Here is a 22,858-nt window from a genome sequence, read left to right as displayed (position 1 = left end):
TGACCATCCATTAGACCCCTAATTCTTTTCCACATATGCAGATCTCTTTCTAGACAGAAGTCCCGGAAGCTCGGGCAGCTGTAGGACAGTTTCTTAGAATGGAAATTAAATTTCTCTTTATGTTAATAACCTGTATGGGGTTCTCCCCTTGCCCTCATCAAGCCCCCTCAAAATGAAATTTCATTTGCACAAAAATATTAATTGGCGATGACTTGGGGGCCTTTGAGTGGGGGATGGCACAAGATTAGTTTTTTGTTTTTGTTTTTAATTAGGTCTTTTTGTTTCAAGGGGAAATAAATTACATTCAGTGAATGGGATAAGAAACCACTTTCTTTACCCGCAATGTCAGGAGTCCCATGAATATCTGAGTTGCAGCAGAATGTTCTCAATTTATTCTTGTGATGCTTGAGCCCCTTCGCGGCTGGTGACGTGGTCAGCTGTCTGGAGGGCTCTCCGTTAATCTGGTTTTAGGGCAGCAAGGGGAATCTGAAAGACAAGAAGAGCTCCTGCAGACGGAGGACTGCAGCCGAACCACACAGTCCCGAACAGCATGCGCCCGAAGCTGCTGGAACGAGAAAACAAGGGGAACGTGAAAGTCGAACATGTGGCCCGGAGGGCAGCGTCCCGAGGAAGAGCCAAGCGGGACGACCTGGGGCTTTCCGACGCGGGTGCTCGAAGCCCCACCTGCAGGAAGCCACCTGCCTCCTCTGCCTGCACTTTGTTTCCGGGCACACCTGGAGTTCTTTAACAAGAGAACAGCTCTCTTAAATTTGAACCCTGAAGATTGCCCCGTCCTTCCTTCCCTTCGATCCTCTCTTCCTCCTACAAATAACAGGAACGACGCAATAAAGACCTGGAGACCCAGCTCTCCGCGCGGAAATTCACCGCGAAGCTACAGGATGAAGTGAATCCATGTGGGCTTTGATGACAAGAGTGGTCTTTCTTAGCTCGCAGCTTGATTGGTGGATAGGAGTGGGAAGCTTAGCTTTGATTGGCCGGAGGAGGGTAGTGGGAGGGTGTGGTGGTGCAAGCTCTGATTGGTGGAGATGAGAGGGGCGCCTGGCTCTGATTGGCAGGGAACTCTCCCGGTGCAACCTGGCTGGTCTGTGCCTCTGGCTGAGAATTCTCAGGGCCTGTGCCCAAGCTCCTTGTCCCCGGCTCTGCATCCCTCCAGCACGGGGTCCGCCTTGGAAGCTGTGTGGGTGCCAGTCCCCCACCCCCACCCCAGAGGGCACCTGCCGCGGTGTCAGCCCTCCCAGGGTTCCTTAATGTAAGGAAGACACCTTCACCTGTTCAAGGACTAGGGCCCAGCTCACCCCCAGTGATTAGCCACAGCCACCCGAGGCGACCCAGTGACCACAGGAAAGATAGCATGCATTAAAATGGCGTATCAAGGGGGCACCTGGGTGGCTCAGTCGGTTAAGCATCTGACTCTCAGTTTCAGCTCAGGGCATGATCTGACGGTTGGCGAGTTCGAGCCCCGCATCAGGCTCTGCGCTGACAGTGGCGAGCCTGATTGGAATTTTCTCTCCCCCTCTCACTCTGTTCTCACTCTCACAATAAATAAATAAACTTAAAAAAAAAATAAAATGGCACATCAATGATGCTGGTGACAACTTATTTACAAATATGAAAAATAATGCACATCACTCCTCATCACCTTCTCCAGATTTTAGAAACCTTGCCAAGGAAGGCAAAAACCCACTTTCCAGTCTCTGACTTCCCATTGGTTTCACTGACTTTTGGGAAATGCAGCAGTTCCTGTTGAAGACAGGCTCTGTGCCCTTTGCCGCCCTGGCTCCCAGCCCCGCCTCCAGGGGGCCACGTGCTTCCAAGGTGTCTTCAGCTCATCTCAGTGTGCCCACAAAACATTCCTCCTCGTAATTGTGCAAGACAAGAGCTGGAGTCTCACAAAGGCATCGAGGAATTGAAAACTGGTTCTTCTCTCTTGTTAAGATCTTTGATCTGTGCTTCCTAGAAAAAGAAAAAGTTTCTTTTCATATTTACCGTAGTGTTTCATGGGAGAACTAAAAAAAAAAAAAAAAAGAAAAGAAAAAATCCTCCTGAAAATAAGTAGGGAGAAAGCAATACCATTACAAATGGGACCTGGAATAGTTTGGGAGCGAAGGACGAGGAAGAGCTTGTACCCCATTAGCCACCCTAGAACTAAGGCGGTGGCTGACTGCATTCTCCTGATGTAGCTAAGAAACCACACAGCACATGAGGTCACAGAAGGGTTGCTGTGGAAGGTTCCGCAGGAGAATTATCTCTGAGCCTCTGGGGCAAGGGAGATGCAGGTGCTGGGCCAGGGGCTGCTGGCCATGTGAACACTGTCCCTAGGAAGGCTTTTGCTGACAGGTATCCCTCGTCTCAGACCTTGCCCACTCTCAGGCCTGCACTTTGTGATGTTTGTACTTTTACCATTTCAGTGTTTTCCCTTAGTATCTACTGTTATTTAAATTATTGATCCTTTAAGTGTTTATACCTTGCTAGACTGCATGATAACTAGCTAAATGGGGGGACACTTTACACACACACACACACACACACATGCACAGAGTCATCAATATGCATGAATTCTATAATTCTATGATCTTTTATGCTTTTCCCTATGTTTGTACTTGCCTTGTCCTCTGACAAATCCAAATCCTTTGCAGATGTGTCGGCGAATGTGGCATTTCTTGTGTCCTATATGAAAGTCTGCAGTGGCCAAGGAGCTGGGGAGGGGACTTCCCAGGACACACGGAGGCTCGCTCAGCCCAAGAGGCCGGCATCTGTGCACACAGGCTGTGTCTCTGCGGGGACCGGCCTGGCCTGCTCCCCGACCTGCTCTTTCCGCCCCTTTGCCAATGTATCATCCTGCACAGAAGGGAAGAGGCCAGAGGGATTTGGGCCAGAGCTAATACAATGCGCTTCTATTTATAAGTAATCATTTTTAGCAGAAAATGGGGTTTGCTGTCCTGCAGAGAAGGTCAGACCGAGAAGACTAAACCTCTCATCGTCACATGCTGGTCTCATTGGGTGAAAAGAAGAAGGCAGAGGGGCTAACAGTCATTGGTGCAAAGCAGGGAATCCAAAGCTAGGCCTAGGAATCCAGCAAATTAAAAAGGCATCTTTTTTCATGAGGGGAGGAAATGAATAATTTAGTTGCTGCCGAGTACAGCCAGCAGACTTACATCTGGGACGAGGCCGGAATAAACACAAGCTGACCCCGGAACTAACATAGATGGATGGTGCAGGCCGTATCTCGTATGTGCGTTACTAGCTGGTGCCGTCTGGAAAGCGGGCGGAGAACACAATTCCCAAGTGTGGCTCACAGAGCGAGACGTGCACTTACGGACAGAGGGCACCCAAACCCACACCCGGGAGACTTGTCACTTCTGGTGGAAAGGCTCCATTAAGGTCTTTGCATTCCAGCCTAGGCTCTGCTTAAATTCTCACGTTTGGCTCAAGTCACAATCTCATGGTTCATGAGTTTGAGTCCTACACACCCAGTGAACACAGCCCCCCCATCGGGTGAGCCCTGCTTCTCTCTCTTTCTCTCTCTCTATCCGAAACCCCCACCTCACCCCTCTTGGGGCCGCTTTGATCCTAGGTTTATTTCTGACACAACAGAGCAAATTAGTGTTTATACTGTGATTTTACACTGCCAGGTAACACGTATAAGATCTGCTGTGTGGCTAGGCTTTTTTTTTTTTTTTTAAGATTTATTTATTTTTGAGACACACACACACACACACCATGAGCAGGGGAGAGGCAGAGAGAGAGGGAGACACAGAATCTGAGGCAGGTTCCAGGCTCTAAGCTGTCAGCACAGAGCCCGACACAGGGCTTGAACTCATGAACTTCAAGATCATGACCTGAGCCGAAGTAGGACATTTGACTGACTGAGCCACCCAAGTGCCCCTAGCTTGGTTTCTCTTGATTTCCAGGCAGTAGACTGCTTCCCAGGTCACCTCGTACAGGAGCCCTTGTCATAAAGGATATTGCCCCAGAGCACCTGTGGTCGTCTCTCCTCCAGAAGGGGGCGTTGGGCACGGTGAGAACTTCACAGTCTGGATCAACCGGTGTATTCTACTCTTACTTCCATGAACAGCTTCAAAGGACCCCCATCCAACCCCATCCCAACCGCTGCAACCCAACAGCTACAGTCTTTTCTCAACGATGGAAAATGAAATGTTTGGGTAGCCACAATCAGAGTGGTTTGACATTGTTTTAGAAATTACATAGATGAGACAACTGAAGTCCCCATAGCAGGCTGACACATCCCGTTAGTGTCATCTCGTTCATCAATGAGACTCCAGCTTTGGGACCACCTCCCTCCTTCGGCTCCTGTGTAACACCAGCCCATCCTATCCTGACTCTCTTCTCCAGGGTTGACCAAACTACAATCCCCATCCCAACAATTTAGTTTTTCCAATCACGAAAAAATGAAATGGAGCAGGGGGGAAGCAGATTGCCTATATGTGCAGTCACTTTTGGACCAAGTTTCTATCACACCAGAAGCTTAGGCGAGGATCTGTTTCTTCTTTGTTTAGTTTGTATGGATCTTGTCCAACCCCAGTCTTGTATTTGGAAAAGAAGAACCAGGGGCTGTGATTATTCCCGTGAATGATGTGAGCCTTCTCTGCTCCCTGAGTACATATCTCCTTCCTGACCCTTGGTCCAAGGCAATTAAGAAAAGCACTAAAATCACAAAACCTCACTTTTGATCAATGCATTCCGCCAGAGAGAGGAAGATCGTGTTGTCCTTACAGAATATCTATAATTAGATTGGGTTTGGAACTTGGACTGCTGTATTGAGTAGGAAAAAAACAACAACATAGTTTTAACTCACCATCTCACTATTTCAGAAGGAACCAGAGGGATCTAAAAGCCCTGGATAGAAATTAGGAGTGAAATCAGGGCATTTTGAACTAGTGACCTTATTGCAATACTTTATAAGTGGCCACATGAGTAGTTGGGTCTTGTAGAAATGAGGGGTGGTCCTTGGAAGCTGTCATCTTTGCGTCGCCTGATGAACCAACATCAGTGGAAGGGAATAAGGTATTCAGAGAGGCAGTATGGATTCCCTGGCCCCTTGTAACACCTTGAGATGCCATGAAGCCACACACTGCACAACAATGAATTAAAAAACCCCACAACTATATTGAGATATAATCTATACACATAACTGTATCTGTAGAAGTTGTATAAACAGGGGTGCCTGGGTGGCTCAGTCGGTTAAGCGTTCGACTTCAGCTCAGGTCATGATTTCATGGTTCGTGAGTTCGAGCTCCGCACTGGGCTCTGTGCTGACAGCTCAGAGCCTGGAGCCTGCTTCAGATTCACTGTGTGTGTGTCTCTCTCTGCCCCTCCCCTGCTCATGCTCTGTCTATCTCAAAACTAAACTAAAAAAAAAAAAAAAATTAAAAAAAGAAGTTGTATAACCGAATGCATTTTGAAAGATATATATACCTGTGAGATTAATGACCACACTCAAGATATGTAACATTTCCATCCATCCAGAAAGTTGCCCTGTGACTCTGCGGTCCACAACTGCCAACCTTTGCCCCTCAGGGAACCACTGATCTGTTTCTGTCTCCGTGAATTAGTTTGCATTTTCTAAAATTTTATATAAATGGAAACATGATAGGCACTCTTCCGTTGCTGGCCTCTTTCACTCAAATAATGACTTTGAGATGAATCCATATCACTTGTAAACTCACATGTTTGTGTTTTTTTATTGCCAGATAGTATTCTATGTAGTGGTAGGAACTAAGCTGTTTTCATTTCTGGGGCATCATAGATAAAGCTGCCATGAACACTTATGTAAATGTTTTTGTGTGGACACATTTTCATCTCCTTAAGCAAGACCTTAGGTGTGGAATTGCTGAGTCATGCAGGAGACGTGTACTTAACTTTTTAAGAAACTGCCACGCTGTTTTTCAAAACAGTTGTACCATTTCATATTCCCACTAGCTGCGTATGAGAATTTGGTGCTTCCACATCCTCACCAGAATTTATGGTGTCAGCCTTCTCGTGCAATTTAAAATTTGCCTTTTTGACCATCTTTAAGTGTACAATTCAGTGGCATTGCATGCATTCACAGTGCTGGATAACCATCACCACCACTATTTTCAAAACTTTTTCAGCACCGCAAACAAATGCTAAGAAGTAAGCAATAACTGTTTCCCCATTCCCTCAGCTCTGGTAACCACGATTCTACTTTCTGTCTCTTTGAATTTGCCTACTATCCATATTCCATACAAATGGAATCACATAGGGGTGCCTGGGGGGCTCAGTCAGTTGAGCGTCTGACTTTTGCTCAGGTCATGATCTCACGGTTCATAGGTTCGAGCCCGTCAGGCTCTGTGCTGACAGCTAGCTCAGAGCCTGGAGCCTGCTTTGGATTCTGTGTGTCTCTCTCTCTCTGACCCTCCCCTGCTAACGCGGTCTCTCTCTCCCTCAGAAATAAATGAAACATTAAAAAAAAAACAAAACAAATGTAATCACATTATATTTGCTCGTGTCTGGCTTATTTCACATGCTGTGATCAAGCTTCGTTCATGCCGTAGTATGTAACATTTCATTTATCTTACTGTGGTTTCAATTTGTATTTCCCTAATGATCAATGATACTAAGCATCTTTTCATGTATTTATTGGCTGTTTGTATATCTTCTTTAGAAAAATGTGTTTTCAAGTTCTTTGCCAATTTTTCATTGGATTGTTTTTGTTGAATTGTGGAAGTTCTACATATATTCTGGATGCTGAACCCTTAGCAGATATTTGATTTGCAAGTATTTTCACCCATTCTATGGGTTGACTTCTCATTTTCTTGATAATTTCCTTTGATGCACAAAATTTTAAAGTTTTCATGAAGTCAAACTCATCTGTTTTTTGGGGCACCTGGGTGGCTCAGTTGGTTAAGTCTCCGACTTCGGCTCAGGTCATGATCTTGCGGTCTGTGGGTTTGAGCCCCGCGTTGGGCTCTGTGGTGACAGCTCAGAGCCTGGAGCTTGCTTTGGATTCTGTGTGTGTCTCTCTCTCTGCCTCTCCCTGGCTCATGCTGTGTGTGTGTCAAAAATAAATAAATCTTAAAAAAAAAAACCAAAACAGCCACACAGCAGATCTTTTATGTGTGTCCTCTCTCAAAAGTAAACATTAAAAAAATTAAAAAACAACAACAAAAACTTACATGTCTTTTGTTACTTATGCTTTTGGTGTCATATGGAAGAATCCATTCCCAAATCCATAGTCATGCAGATTTACCTTTGTTTTCTTCTAAAAGTTTTACAGATTTAGCTCATATTTAAATCACTGATCCATTTTGCATTAATTTTTGTAGATGGTAAGAAAGAGGCAGGGGTCTAATCTCACTCTTTTGCACATGGAAGTCCAGTGGTTCCAGAACCATCATTTGAAGAGTATTCTTTCTCCCTTGAATGGACTTAAAATCCTTGTCAAAAACCGATTGGCCAATTGATGTATGTATGGGCCTATTTCTTGCCATATGAATTTAATACTTAGATTTTCCATTCCTGCTAAAAAAAAAAAAAGGCTATGGGAATTTTGATGGGGATTGCATTGAATCTGTAGATGGCTTTCAGTGTATTGACATCTTAATAAATATTGTCTTCCTATCTGTGAACACAGGATAACGTTCCATTTATTTAGATATTCTTTAATTTCTTCAGTGATGTTTTGTAATTTTCAGTGTCCAAGTTTTTTTCTTCCTTAGTTGAATATATTCCTCTGCATTTTATTCTTTTAGATTTTTTTATTCTTTTAGATTCTATTATAAATGAAATTGCCTTCTTAATTGCCTTTCTGGAATTTTAACAGCTGGTGTTTAGAAACAACCGACTTTTGTGTGTTGATCTTGTACCCAGCAACGTTGATGAATTCATTTATTAGCTCTGATAGCTTTTTTGTGGATTCTTTGGGATTATATGTATATAATGTGTGTGTGTGTGTGTGTGTGTGTGTGTGTGTGTGTGTGTGTGTGTTCTTCTGCAAAGAGTTTTACATGTTCTTTTTCAATCTGGACACCTTTTATTTTTTTGTCTAATTCTGGCCAGAACTTACAGTACCATGTTGAACAGCGGTGGTGAAAACAGAATCCTTGTCTTATTCTTGATCTTAAGGGGAAAGTTTTCACCAAGTTAGCTGGGGGTTTTGTTTTATAAATGCTCTTTATCATGTTGAGGAAGTTCCCTTCTTTACTAGGTTATTGAGAGCTTTTATCAGGAAAGAATGTTGGATTTTGTCAATGGCTTTCTGCATCAGTTTACATAATCATGTTTCTTTCCTTTTTTGTTCTATTAATGGGATTACTGTATCCAGTAATAGTGTCAGTCTTTTTAATTTCAATAATTCTAGCAGGTTTCTCATTGTTCTGATTTGCATTTTCTTGATGACTAATGATGTCCAGCATCTTTTCATGTGCTCATTAGCCACTGGCATATTTTCTCTTGTAAAGTGTGCAGAGTTTTTTAACTGGATTGTTCATCATAATATTGAGTTGGATGATCTTCACTTATTCTGAATTACAAGGACTTTACCAGATAAATGTATTGTGAGTACTTTTTTGTGCTCCTCACCTTGCTTTTCATTTTCCTAGCCATGTTATTCAGAGTACAGGCTATGTATTATTTTTAAATTTTGTTTGTTCATTTAAGACTTTATCTTTAAGTAATCTCTACACCTAATGTGGGGCTTGAACTCACAACCCCAAGATCAAGAGTCTATTCTACTGACTGAGCCAGCCAGGTACCCCCAAGAAGTACAAGTTTTTATTTTTATTATTTTTTAAATGTTTGTAAAGTTTATTTATTTTGAGAGAGAAACACATGGGCACAAGCAGGGGAGGGGCAGAAAGAGAGGGAGAAAATCCCAAGCAGGGATCCAACCAAGAGTTGGACGCTTAACTGACTGAGCCACCCAGGGGCCACCCCAGGTGTAGAAGTTTTTAAAGTTCAGTTAATATATTGTTTTTCTTTTATGGTTTGTGTATTTTGTGTTCTAAGAAATCTTTGCCTATCCAATGGTTGCAAATATTTTTTTATGTTAATTTAAAAAAATTTTAGAGAGAGAGGAGAGCGAGCATGCTAGCAGAGGGGGAGAAGCAGGAACAGAGGCAGAGAGAATCTTACGCAGGTTTCACACTCAGCATGGAGCCCGATTCAGGCCTTGATCCCATAACCTTGGGATCATGACCTGAGACAAAGTCAAGAATTGTACACTCAATCCACTGAGCCACCCAGGCACCACTCTTGTTTTCTTGTAGAAGTCTCATAGTGTTAAGGTTTGCATTGAGATCCATTTACTTCTAGTTAATTTTATTTATTTTTTTAAGTTTTTTTTTTTTTTTTTACTGTTTATTCATTTTTGAGAGAGAGAGAGTGAGAGCGCGAGCACGAGTGCATGAGCAGGGGAGGGGAGGAGAAAGAGGGAGACACAGAATCTGAAGCAGGCTCCAGGCTCTGAGCTGTCAGCACAGAGCCCGACGTGGGTCTCAAACCTATAGACTGTGAGATCATGACCTGAGCTGAAGTCAGATGCTTATCCAACTGAGCCACCTGGGCTTCCCTGTCCTAACAGTTTCACTGGGGATTTTACAAGTGACCTGTATCCCTGCATGAATTTTTAAAAAGCTTGTTAGCTTCTAAACACTGCTGGCACTTTGTATGAAGAGGCGTCAGGTCTGGAGATCGATCTGGGGGGGAACAAATGTCTTCATATCACCAAGTCTTCTAATTCACCAGCAGATTGCACCTCTTCATTTATTAGGTCTTCTCTTTCTTTCAGCAGTGGTTTATAGATTTCATTGCACAGGTTTTGCACATATTTTGTTAATTTTGAGTCTTTCATGTTTTTGGTGCTATTACGAGTGAAATGAATTTTATTTATTTATTCATGAATTTTATTCATTTAGTCATGAATTTTTGATTTCATGTTCCAATTGTTCATTGCTAGTACATAGAAATACTATTGATTTTTTGTATATTGACCTTGCATCCTGTGACCTTGCTAAACTCGCATACTCTAATAGCATTCTACAGATTCCTTAGGATTTTCTCTATAAGCAATCATGTCATTTGCAAAGAAGTTTTATTTCTTCCTTTCTTTTTATTAAACATTTTTAATGTTTAGTTTTGAGAGAGTGAAGGACAGTGCATGTGACCGGGGGAGGGGCAGAGAGAAAGGGAGACAGAATCCCAAGCAGGCTCCAGGTTCCAGGGCTCAAACCCATGAATTGCAAGGTCATGGCCTGAGCTGAGTATGTTGGACACTCAACCTACTGAGCCACCCAGGTGCCCCAAATTTAATTGTTTTCTAGGAGAGAGTATGAGCATGGAGAGAGGGCTGAGGCAGAGAAACTTAAACAGGCTCCATGCCTAGTGCAGAGCCCAACTCGGGGCTGGATCCCATGATCTTGAGATCAGGACCTAAGCTGAGATCAAGAGTCCGACGTTTAACTGAGCCACCCAGGTATCCCTTATTTCTTCCTTTCCAATTGGTATTGCATTTTATTTCTTGCCTTGCCATAGGTCACCAAGTACAACACTGAAGAGAAGTGGCCAGAGTGGACATTCTTGTCTTGTTGCTGAGCTGTGGGAGAAAAGCATTTGGTCTTTCTCCATTAGATGTTTGGTATTAGCTGTGGGTTTTTCAGAAATGCCCTTGATCACGTTAAGGAAGTCCTAGTTTGCTAAGAGTTCTTATCACGAATGGTATATGAATTCTATGCATTTACTGCTATGGGAATATGGGTTTTCTCTGTCAAAATGGTGAATTATATGGAGTGATTTTTGAATGTAAAGACAACATTGTATCCCTGGGATTAATCTCAGCTGGTTGTGATGCTCTGTTATCTTTTGTGCATTCTGTTTGGACCTAATAATATTTGGTAAGGATTTTGTGTCTAAGTTCATGAGGAGCTTGGTCTTTGGCTGACCCTTCTTATTGTCTGCTTTTGATCTCAGAGTAATATCGGTCCCATGAAACAAAGTGGCAGGCATTTTCTTCTTTCCAAGGTACTTTGTGGGATGGGAGTTATTTCTTACTTAAACGATTGATAGAATTTACTGAGAAAGCATCTGGACCTGGAGTTGTTTGAAGTTTTCACTTGTGCTGCTGTTCGGGGCTCTGCAAACTTTGATTTTGAAGCAGCTCTTACTGAAGAAGCTTTCTGTTGTTGGAAAGCCCACCAGCTATTAATGCCACAATTTCTAACTAGAAATGAAAAGTCGTTAAGTACTGGAACGTGTGCTGTGGAGAGTCCTGTGTACCACACCGCTGTGAAGGAGGCCTAGACAGAATTTTACCTTTATTCCTTATGGTGCATGGTGTCTGGTGGAAGAGAATGAACCCAAGTTTCTACTCCCATGAGAAGCAAGATCCTTAATTTCTGCATTTCGATTCCTCCTTCACAAATGCATGAGACTCGCCAGACACTGTTTTTTTAAAAAAAATTTATTGTGAGAAAAAGAGAGACAGTGCAGGAGGGGCAAAGAGAGAGAGGGAGAGAGAGAGAATCCCAAGCAGGCTCCGCACCGTCAGCGCAGAGCCTGATGCTGGGCTTGAACTCAAGAACCATGAGATCGTGACCTGAGCTGAAACCAAGAGTTGGACGCTTAACCGACCGATACCCCCAGGTGCCCCGTTTGAGCTGATAGGATTTCTTGCTTCTGGAGCTCCAGCCCCCAGCCCAGTTCTAGGCACACACTGCACGCATCCAAATGTCTGACAAGGTACAGTGTAAAAACACCAGTCACGGCTCCGATATCAGGGCAACAGGCAACAGGCTGAATTTGGGAGTAACTCCTATTAGACCCACGGTGAACAGTCCTCTTTTCTCTAGCACCGCAAACCCAGAGACTTCAATCATACTAGAATCATTCAGGAAATTTTTCACTTGCTGTTGCTTTTACAGGGTTAGTGCGTGAGGCTCAACAAATGTTTATCTTTGAGGTTGTTAAAATAGCAGATGGCGCTAGACTTTGAGCCGGAAACCCTAGATCGCTCTCGTTCCCTCGGACGGTAGAGGCGTTGTGACAGAATGGAAAGCAGGCTGGATTTGGGAGATACAAGACTTGCACTGAGGGGTGTGTGTCTCCTGACATAACCATCAAATGAATACACTTGAAAGAGCTATATAAACCGCTCAAAGAAGTACACAAAGGTGTGTTAATAGAACACAGCTCAGAAATAAACCAGAGCTTATGTCATGTCTGTGGGAAGACAAAAGTCAGCCCCTCTGAGCTGGGGGTCCGTGGTGCAAGGCCAGCCTCAGCAAAGCAGGTTAACGGTTCAAGGAGTTCTTTGTCCTTTGCTCACCTCCCCCTTTCCTAGCCTTCCCACAGCCTGCCACCCCGGCATGACCCAAGCCACGCCTGTCCTTTCAAAATAAGATCTACCTTCACATTTCAAATCCTCTTACCATAACACACAATTGTGCAGCTCAGAGGATTTGGATTTTTAGTTCTGAAGGAATAAGTTCGTGGAGTAAATTTCAATTACTGCGGCAAGCTGACGGGAGGTGTTTTAGAACCCGAAGAGCTTTTCCGTAGGGACCTAGCAGACGGCCCCCAAAAGGCAGCCATCCACTCGGGGGACAGACCAATTTCTCAAAGCGTTTTATTGTCACATTAAAGCTGTTTTTCTCAGCACTCCAGGGTTCAAATAAACTCTCTGAGACACTCCATTGGTGTAATTTTAAATTACAAGCTTGATCTGTTACCCTCAAATACAGTCTTTAAGGAAGATTAGTTACAAACGGTTGTCAGTACTTTCCAATGACAGAAAAAAAATCACATTATAGTAAACTGGAATGAATTTTTTTACGTGTGATATAACAAGGTTTTTCGTCACCAGGTGGAATTACTCCAATTCATGCAATAAATGTTACATTTTTTTAAGTTGCCCTAATTTTTCTAGTTGAGATTTCATGCTTATTTTAAGTCAAGATATCAGTATGTTCCTGTGCTCCCCTACCCTCCCTGGGAAGCAGTGAGGACACATGTGATTTCTCTGGAACTGGGTACTGTCTGTGCCTTTCACCTCTGTGTGAGGCCTTCCATGTCGGATGCAGTGGCCCTGGTGGCCTTTAGGTGAATATGACACTATGGATTATTGAGGACTTTGATAGTGACCTAAACGAGGTGAACGGGAGGGAAATTCTGACTTATCTTGACATAAAACTGGCAGAAATCACCATCACTGAATTCCTGTATGCAGAAATCATGAGGGTTAAACAGAAGAGCTTTGTCAATGATGGGGACCCCCCCCCCACAGCAGACTTTGTGAATGTCTCTCATAGAACCACGTGAATAGTACCATCAACATGTTACAGGTTTTACATACAATCTGAATACAAATTCTTAAAATTTATAATAGAACATTAAAATAATCTTCTAATAAAATCAGCCTTAGGTATAACGAATCTAAATTTCAGTATCATGTACACTTCTAAATAAATATCTTTGATCTATAATCCTTGAAAATATTACAGTTCATGGCGATGTGCCAGAGACAAGTCGAACAGTATTATTAAGTGAAAATAAGACATCAATTTAAAAATTAACAGGCCTAAAAATACACCAAACTGAAAGTATAGAAAATCAAAACACTGAGTACATAGCAATTAAATATCTAGCATTGGGAAAACCGAATGCATGCTCAACATACTTCCAACTCATAGAAAAAGCCCTTTAAAATTCATATCATCTAAATAAATAAGCAGAAATACAAAGGGAGGTACTGTACCGGCCAGTAACAACTAGAAAGTAATTTCTCCCTTTTTCTTTCAAATGATCCAGACAATAAAAAAACAAAACAAGAAATAATGACCACTTGCTAAAAAACTGTAATTCATGTGTTTTGTTTCTGTTCAAATGCTGGGATATAAAAAGCCAAAGCAAGACTTTCTAAATGTTAGACCACTGTACCTTACAAAGGGAAATGCCCACCTAACAGATGGAAACAAAAATTAGACGCTTCCCTACTTAAGATAGGATTGATTGAATTTTTGCTTACTGGCCCCGTTAACAGGGTCTAAATCAAGTCCATGATATGAATGCACATTCAAACATCTGAATGCAGGGTTTGTTAATACTGAATTACGTATCATGATTTAATTTCATTTGCCGAAGGGTTAGTTGATTCTACCTATGACCAGAATTGAAGCATCCAGAGCAGGAATTAACATCTTTATCTTTGTACTCTGGTTCCTAGATCCTCAGAACATAATGGCAGGTGTCACCCACCAAGACGGGAGTCCAGCATGCGTCATACGTCAGGGACCAGTGAACCCATGATGGAGCTGGGCACCTGCCACTCAGCGGGAGCTCCTTAGTTTTGATTTTTTACCTTCAGGATTGTGATTAATTTCTGGCCACTTAATCAAGTTAACTGTCACGGATCTGTCACAGTTTCTAATTTCGAGGCCAAGATTTCTACAATTCATCTGTTCCACAGTGAAGCCTTGTATCCGTGCCTGCACACCTACCATCAGGTTAAAGTAAAGATAATCTCTGTGATTCTGTGCTGGGTATTTGCTTGTGATATCTGTCTGAAACACACACGCATGCACGCACACACATACACACACAATCATTTCACAGATGGACAACGGAATGTGGCATTAACGCACGAAGCCTAGATTACACAGCGCCCAAGGTTAACTAAAAAAAGACGATGAAACCGTAAAGTAACTCCTCTTGATTATACACAAACTTATTGCGTGATGGCTGGAAGCAATGTTTTTGGACCAACGAACGGGAACCGAAAGTGTCCTTGGTGATAACCATGAGCTTGAACAAGGCAGCTAAAAATGGCGAGGCTCCAATACGGCTCCTTTAATTCTGCTCCAGGTAGTTCAGCAGGCCAGGAAGTGGCACAGAGGAAGGGACACGCTCTCCAAAGGCCATTCTTTCCATCCACAACACTTAGACCAACATCTGCTCGCAAGGCGGACGATGGTCCTCTGCGTGGCCACTTATAGCTGCCGTTGCCGATGTCCGGGGTACCTCTCCAGGGGAAGGGGGCGCCTGTTACAGAACTCCTAAAATAAAAGCTGCTTAGAAAGGTTCGCTCTTTGATCCTCACTGCCTCTGAGTGCTGCTAGGAGAGGTAGATCCAGTGTTTAAGTTCTGCCATTCCCTGCACTAACTTGGTGTAATAGAAGTCCATGTTGTCCGCAAAGTCCGTACAGACGGGCGACTCCATGTCACCGAAAGTGCAGTACAAGGCAGTCCCTCCGACACTGAGGAAGACCGTTGCTATGCACAGCAAGACCAGCAAAATGCAGGAGCCGCCTCCGACTTCGTCTGCAAGTGTGAGGAGAGAGGAGGGTTACACAGACTCGGAACAGAAATCCTAGTATCTGCGGTCTTCACGAGATGCTTCTGGTTAGTGCTGGCCCTCTACGGGCGGGGTCACTGACAGGAAGCCAGTGCCCCAATGACTCCACAGGCCCTGCAGCAGTCGCCGCAAGGCTACACGCACGTGGAGCCCATCAGCGCGGAGATGAAAGCTAGCTCATTATACAAGGAGTACGATCACTTCCATTACAAAAGAAGAGAAGGGCAGTACTTCTCCGATGTGATCACTGCATTGTTTTAGGGCACAACTTGCAACCTCATTGGCACACTGTCTCTGGAATTCACATCATGAGCCCAGCTTAAAGCATGGTCAATTTGATATTAAACAATAAAAACGTCTTCAGGGGGATCACTTTTGCATCTTAATTACTCAGTTTTACTCTTAGCATTTTGTGGAACAGCAATGAGCTAGCTAGTACAGTGATTTCTTTTTACTTTGCTTAATAACTAGCAGGTTGGTGGCGGGGGGGGGCGGCGGCGTGTGCGTCTGGGTGGCTCAGTCAGTTGAGTGTCTGACTTTGGCTCAGGTCAGATCTTATGGTTCGTGAGTTCAAGCCCCGCATCGGGCTCTGTGCTGACAGCTCTGTCTCTCTCTGCCTCTCAAAAAATGAATAAATGTTAGGAAAAAAATTTTTTTAAAGTAATTGGCAGGTCAGTTTTTAGTGAAAATGTCCACACCAGTCTCTCTATATTAAAGAAAATAACTATCCTTTGGTTGAAAGTCTTAATGATCATTTATGATTAAAGAAATTTTTTTGTCAATTTTGGAAAAAGACTAAAAAGTTATATGATTAGCATGATGAGGGTGTACCAGAACCTTCTTGGAAGGTAATTGGCAGCATCTATTAAAACTTTAAATCAGGGGCGCCTGGGTGGCTTAGTTGGTTAAGCGTCTGTCTTTCACTTAGGTCATGATCTTGCGGTTCGTGGGTTCGAGCCCCACGTCGGGCTCTGTGCTGACTGCCAGCTCAGAGCCTGGAGCATGTTTCAGATTCTGTGTCTCCCTCTCTCTCTGACCCTCCCCTGTTCACGCTGTCTTTCTCTCTCTCTCCTAGAAATAAATAAAACATTAAAAAATATTAAAAAAAAAAACAACTTTAAATCAATTTATCCTCCTGACAGGACATGTTTGCGCCACACACACTTGTGTTTTTACAGGAAAGTTCACTGTGGCAAAGCGTGTTATAACAAAAAGTTGAGAATAACTCAGTTATCCAGTTAAATTATCAGGGAACATTCATATAATGAAATACTATGCAATTGTTTGCAAGGATGAAGTAAATATAGTATGTTCTCTCATAGGAAGATATCCAACATTGATGGTTAAATTAAAAAGAAGTGGTGTAACAGTATATAATGAACCCATCGGTGTTAGAACAAAAATGTGTGTCAGTGTGTATATACATGTGTGCACACATATATACAGAATGTATCTTGCAAAGATTGTAAGAAACTTCAGTCAATACTTGGGAGAAACCCTCAAGGGGAGGTTGGAAGACTGGATAGTTTTACTTCATTACTGTAGGAGTTTTCTCATGATTAGCATGTATTATTTTTATGATGATGAACCCCCCCCAAATTTATAAAACTTCATATAAACCAAATAGACTTTATTTGGAGGGCTTTACAGTAATATGTGAAGATATTCTTCCTCTAAAATTCAAACCCAAAAATATCTAATATTTGTCTCCTAATCAGGCTTATTCCCTTCCTGCCTCAGAGACAAACACTCAAATCTGATGTGTCTCCTTTGAGGTCAAAGACACAGACTTCAGAATCTTTATATAAACAGGATTATTCTTTTTTTAAGTTTATTTATTTTTGAGAGAGAGACAGAGAGAGCGAGCAGGGAAGGAGCAGAGAGAGAGATAGGAAGAGAGAGAATCTCAAGCAGGCCCTGCACTATTAGCACGGAGCCTGATGTGGGGCTCAAACTCACAAACCGTGAGATGATGAGCGGAGCCAAACCAAGAGTCACTTAACTGACTGAGCCACCCAGGCGCCCCTGTATGCACAGAATTATGTAATTATATTGTTCTGTGATTTACAAATTTATAGTTTAATCAGTTTTAATAGTTAATAGGCTTAATAATTTATGTACATATGCAAATATATTTTTATACACATGAATAACTATAATATCATTAATGTATCTCGTTTTTTTTTTTGTTTTTTGGTCAGTTCACTTTTTTCCACCATCTTTTCTGTGTTTTGGCTTCATGCCCTCCCGCCCCCTCATCTATGTTAACAATCTGATGCAGGTACTTTTCCATGTTTTTCTTCAGGATCATATATTTATATATAAACACTTAAACGCAGTATATTTTAAAACATCTGTTTTGTTTATTTTATCAACATGCGTTGAAACTGTTTAGAGCGGCACAGCCACCCCAGGGGCTGTGAGGCACCAACGGAGTGACCTGGTTAGAGATGAGATGGCCACTCAGTGCGGACGAATGTCATCTGCAAACCCAGGGCTCCTCCTGGTAAGCAACGATTCAGTGTCATTTGTGCAGAGAGCTGAGCACTCTATCCGGCGAAGACCGGGGTAGTTACAAGCATAGTGCAGAGGTGAAATGAGGGATGGGAAGAGATTGTTTCAGAGGCTCCGTTATAACTGTAAATTAGAAGTTTTCTACCGTAAAACTCTAGAAACCTCCACTGCTATCCCTTGATGTCACTCAGAGAAGGTGTATGCACATGCTTACACTGTTACTCATAACAATGCAGGTGTTATATAAACTTGAGAAGCACACGGACAGGTTCTTGGCTACCTTTCTTCTCGTATTTTCCTAGGACTTACGTAAACCTAGCAACTGCCTTAAATACAAGCCCAGGAGGGAAAAGTAAATAAACAACAGCAACAGTGTTAACGTGCTGCTCCAGAGGCACCTTCTTCCATAGAGTCAGGAAGAAATCTCCAGAGAATATACTTATAACCCATAAATATTTCTCAGACCTACAAAGAAAGAGTATTAACTGCCACTGAAAAAAAGACCATAGCAGGCTCACTTAAAAAAAAAAAAAAAAGGTATTGGGGCCCCTGGGTTTCTCAGTTCGTTAAGCGTCTGACTCTTGGTTTTGGCTCTTATACACAGTTCATGAGTTCAAGCCCCGTGTCGGGCTCTGAGCCTGCCTGCTTGGGATTCTTGGATTCCCTCTCTCTCTGCACCTCCCCAACTCATGTGTTCTCTCTCTTAAAAATAAATAAATGAGCATTAAAAAATAATTTAAAAAAAAGTATAAAACAGGAAACTGAAATGAGCTCCGACACACTGTCTGTGACACATGGAGATCATATGTTGAATTTTACAACTTGCTCATAAACTGCTCAGGAATGAGAGAAGAGCTTATGATCGTTTGATTCTGTGTGTTCCTTTACAGAATATAAAGCGGTCAAGTACACGTGTCTTTTTACAAATCCTGTTACCAAACATGCTACCATGTCTGACCCAATCTTCCAGGCGACAGTGAGAGCCAGCTCCGTGCTAGAGGGAGCCCCTGGAGCTTTACCTTGATCTAAGCCATCGTCTATTTCCTGGAACCTCACTCTTCGTTTTGATGGTTTCTGCTGCATCTGGGCGGGGTGGCCTACACTGTCATTCCTCTTCTTTAATATAGAGACCAGTCCTTCGGCAGGAACAACCTGTCAGGGAGAGTTTACACGTAGCGGTAAAAAGACTAATTCCATCCAACAGGTATGTGGATTTCTATTACAGGTTCACCCAACTCCTACAGCAAAAACACGTCACAACTGATCATCAGAATCCTATAATAGAATAATGATTTTACTTGGGGCTGATGACTGCCGGACACACATGTCTGAAAGTACAGCCCCTCTCCATAGCCCCCAGCCACCTCCAGGGCGGGCGACCTGATGCCTGGCACAGGGGACTGGGCTGGCCGGGCTCCTAGCTCCATGTCCCAGGCAGGGCGTCTGTGAGGTGATCACTCACAGCCCCTCTCTGCTTGCTCACGAGTGCTGGGTTTTGCTTTAGAACAGAGGCTGATGGTCCAGCACTTTGTGTTTCATTCACCAGCAATTTTTAAGAAATAAACGTGTGAGGGGCACCTGGGAGGCTCAGCTGGTTAAGCGTCCGACTTCAGTTCAGGTCACAATCTCGCGGTTTGTGGGTTTAGGCCCCACATCAGGCTCTGTGCTTACGGCTCAGAGCCTGGAGCCTGCTTCAGATTCTGTGTCTCCCCCTCTCTCTGCCCCTTCCCTGCTTGTGCTCTCTCTCAAAAATAACTAACATTAAAAAAGAAAGAAAGAAATGAATTTGTGAGACTCAAAATCTATTTGATGCCATGAACTCGGGAACCCGAGATTGAGAGTCGTGTGCTCGACTGAGCCAGCCAAGCGCCCCCTGATGCCAACTTTTAACATCAAAATGAGTGTTAAGCTCAGTCCCTCTGCGAAACTATGTTATTTATGAAATTATGCTCTACTGCCCAAAATATTTTAAGGGTTTCTCTTCTGGAATATCTCAGAGCCAGCTCCCCAGGGATGTGTTACTTTGGAGAATACAGAGTTTGGCAAACTATGGGGGGTGGGCCAAAGGCTCCCTGCCCATTTTTTGTCAATAACACAGAATTGGAATACGGTCAAGTTGATTCACCCTCACACTGTGTAGGGCTGCTACGACAGCAGAGCTAAGCAGCTGCAACAGACCCTGCAGTCTAAAATGCTTAATATCTGGAATTTGCTAGTATCTTCTGTCCCCTTCACCACCCCCTTTCTAAGCCGCCTTCTGCTTTTCTCGGGAGATTCGTCTCCTGCCTCCGCCCCACCCCTTATTTGGGCACAAAGATAGAAACAAAAACTCTTGCCATTTAGGAGTTAAAGAGATTCCTCCGCAGGGAGAAGGGGATCAGTTGGTAGAGCCAGACTGGGAAGCAAAGGTGGCCCCCCTCCGAGCAGCAGGTTGGTTCAAAGTTGACCTGTGGGTTGGCCTGCTTGGACAAGCTGTAGGTGATGACATAGGCGGGCATTGTGGGCCTAACACTGCAGATGACAGTGGCTTGCTGCTATCAGGTCACCGGGAGCTGAGGACTGCCTATAATGTCATTTATCTGATCGATGGCATAAAATACTTAATACGATTTCCAGTTCCATCCAGCCATCTCTGCTAATGTGCTATGCATAAATATTACTGATTCTATTCGTTCTTTTTATAACTCAAGGCTTTTAGGGCCAAATAACTCAATATAATCTCTGAGCTTCCCTGAACATGGGTCTACAGAAAGCATTATCTCAAAAAAAAAAAAAAAATCAATGTTAGCAATTTAATCTTTTTATAGGAAATGGGTATTTCAGATGATGTCTTTCTTCTGAGAAAACTAAAGCACTTTAGTGACATTAAAATGGAAAGTACAAATATGCAAAGGAATAGTCTTTCAAATGTTTCTTTAGAAAGAAGCAACATTAAATATCCCTTTATGCAACGTTAAAAGAGCCCCTTTGTACAACAAAGAAAAATGATTTTACAAGTACCATGCTGAAACTGAGAAGTTTCTGAGGAGTAAGAAAAGGAAAATGGAAACTAGTTTTAACGGCCCTATTACTACTAACGATGTATCATTGATATTTTTACTTTTAGTAAATGTAAAAAAAAAAAAAAAAGGGAATTTTCATAGACTCACTATTTTCTGCATAAAATTAAGTTGTACATTTACCAACAGTGAATTCACTCACCATAGATGTTTTCAAGTCGCTTTAACTACTAGGGAAAAAAATTGTATTAAGAATAATTGTGAGGGGGTGCCTGGGTGGCTCAGTTGGTTAAGCATCTGACTTTGGCTCAGGTCATGATCTTGTGGTTCGTGGGTTCGGGCCCTGCGTCAGGCTCTGTGCTGACAGCTCAGAGCCTGGAGCCTGCTTCGGATTCTGTGTCTCCCTCTCTCTCTGTCCTCCCCTGCTCACGCTGTCTTTCTCTCTCAGAAAAAAAAAAAAAATTGTGAGGGGCGCCTGGGTGTCTCAGTCGGTTAAGCATCCAACTTCGGCTCAGATCATGATCTTACAGTTTGTGTGTTCAAGCCCCATGTTGGGCTCTGTGCTGACAGCTCAGAGCCTGGAGCCTGCTTCGATTCTGTGTCTCCTCTTCTCTCTGTCCCTTCCCTGCTCATGCTCTGTCTCTCTCTCTCTCAAAAATAAACATTAAAAAAGAAAAGAATAATTGTGGGGACGAGCCCCCGAGTGGCATTACTATAACTTTTATATCTTTGTGATATGCCTTTTGAATCTGGAAATTCAAGAAAGAGACTCAAATCATAAATCAAAAGACAGTGACTATGAATAAAAGTATGTGGAAAGGCGAGGTGAAACTCAAGGTGACGTCCTCTGGAAAGACACAGGTGTGTGTCTGAGATCCAGCAGCCAGTCATGGTGCATCTGCTGTTGGGCTGCTACCTTGGCCCCTGTATAGTCTAATCAGGGGTATCTGGCTTGGAAGTCACGCAGTTAAGGAACACAAGCTTTCCCAAATTGGTTCCCCCCTCCTTATTTACTATGGGTGGTGATGAACTTTGGCAAGTTTTTGGAAGAGGAAGAAATTACAGTTGTGTGAGATGGCCAACATTTTGTTTGGCCCACCACCCAACCCTTAATTCTTGGCTAAAAGTCTAACCACACCTTATGCTTTCTTTTCCTTTTTCTCTCCCACCAAAACGGTTTCTTTCAGTAGAACTGCCCCCAAGTCTGAAGTGAGGGAGGGTGCCCCTTTCCATGATTTCCTTTCAGGGACCTTCTCCAGGGATCTTTCTTTTCCAATTGCCCTGCAGTCCTATGGTCTACCGACACGGAACAAGGGACAGTAGGACCAAGTTCAAGTTTACACACAGGAGATGCAGGCCAAGGGGGAACCTCTGAAAGCACGCGTGTGGTCCCTTCTGATCTGGCAAGAGTTTGGGGCAGGGGTCTTAGAATCTACCCCCAGCACAGAAATTCTACCTACCACACCAAGGAAGTCAAACACAACAAGTTTAAGAAACAACTTTGGTAGAATTTTTTTTTTTGAGTCTAATCATACAAAGTTGGGGCAACTGGGTGGCTCAGTTGATTAGGCGTCCCACTGCAGCTCAGGTCAGGTCATGATCTCATGGTCCTTGAGTTTGGGCCCTGTGTTGGGCTCTGTGCTGACACCTCAGAGCCTGGGGCCTGCTTCGGATTCTGTATCTCCCTCTCTTTCTGCCCCTCCTTTGCTCACACTCCGTCTGTCTGTCTGTCTGTCTCAAAAATAAATATTTAAAAAAAAAAAAAAAAGGTAATGGTAGAAAGTCAAGTAAGCCAAAATAAGGTCAGGGTCTTGGTTCGGGGTCTCACTCAAAAGACTGCAAAGTGTTTCTAAGCAGGTAGAGAGGTTGATGTAGGACACAAAGAAATGTATCTTCTCCAAACTACCCTAAAAACAGTTTGTATGCCTTTTTTCCCTCTTTTCCATGATGTCAGCATTAAAAGGTTAATTTCTTCATCTTGAAAAAAACAAAGCTTTAA

At 43.1% G+C, this 22,858-nt stretch overlaps 1 protein-coding gene and 1 long non-coding RNA gene across 5 annotated transcripts in view; both read right to left on the bottom strand.

The window, feature by feature from the left end:
- Window positions 1-209: 209 nt before the first annotated feature.
- LOC120235272 lies at window positions 210-2,187 on the bottom strand. The gene is made up of 3 exons (XR_005529359.1): window positions 2,092-2,187; window positions 1,741-1,974; window positions 210-486 (listed from the first exon to the last, which is right to left on the bottom strand). It is a non-coding gene; the product is annotated as an uncharacterized LOC120235272 (long non-coding RNA).
- Window positions 2,188-12,602: 10,415 nt separating this feature from the next.
- The window catches only part of CNST (consortin, connexin sorting protein), a 112,587-nt gene continuing 102,331 nt past the window's right edge, over window positions 12,603-22,858 (bottom strand). For 3 of the 4 annotated variants that reach the window (XM_039237475.1, XM_039237477.1, XM_039237476.1), the window contains 2 exons: window positions 18,880-19,012; window positions 12,603-15,312 (listed from right to left, as the gene is read on the bottom strand). In XM_039237475.1, the coding sequence (XP_039093406.1) occupies window positions 15,107-15,312; window positions 18,880-19,012 (339 nt within the window). In that variant the 3' untranslated portion in view covers window positions 12,603-15,106. Of the gene's footprint in view, window positions 15,313-17,739; window positions 17,984-18,879; window positions 19,013-22,858 lie in introns of those variants that run through there. The other variant, XM_039237478.1, reaches the window with a different exon arrangement.

Source organism: Hyaena hyaena, unplaced genomic scaffold (genome assembly GCF_003009895.1).
Source record: "Hyaena hyaena isolate Hyena2069 unplaced genomic scaffold, ASM300989v1 scaffold_127, whole genome shotgun sequence".
Classification (NCBI taxonomy): Eukaryota; Metazoa; Chordata; class Mammalia; order Carnivora; family Hyaenidae; genus Hyaena; species Hyaena hyaena.
The sequence above is the reverse complement of the archived record's forward strand: the minus strand, read 5'-3'. Positions and strand labels throughout refer to the sequence as shown.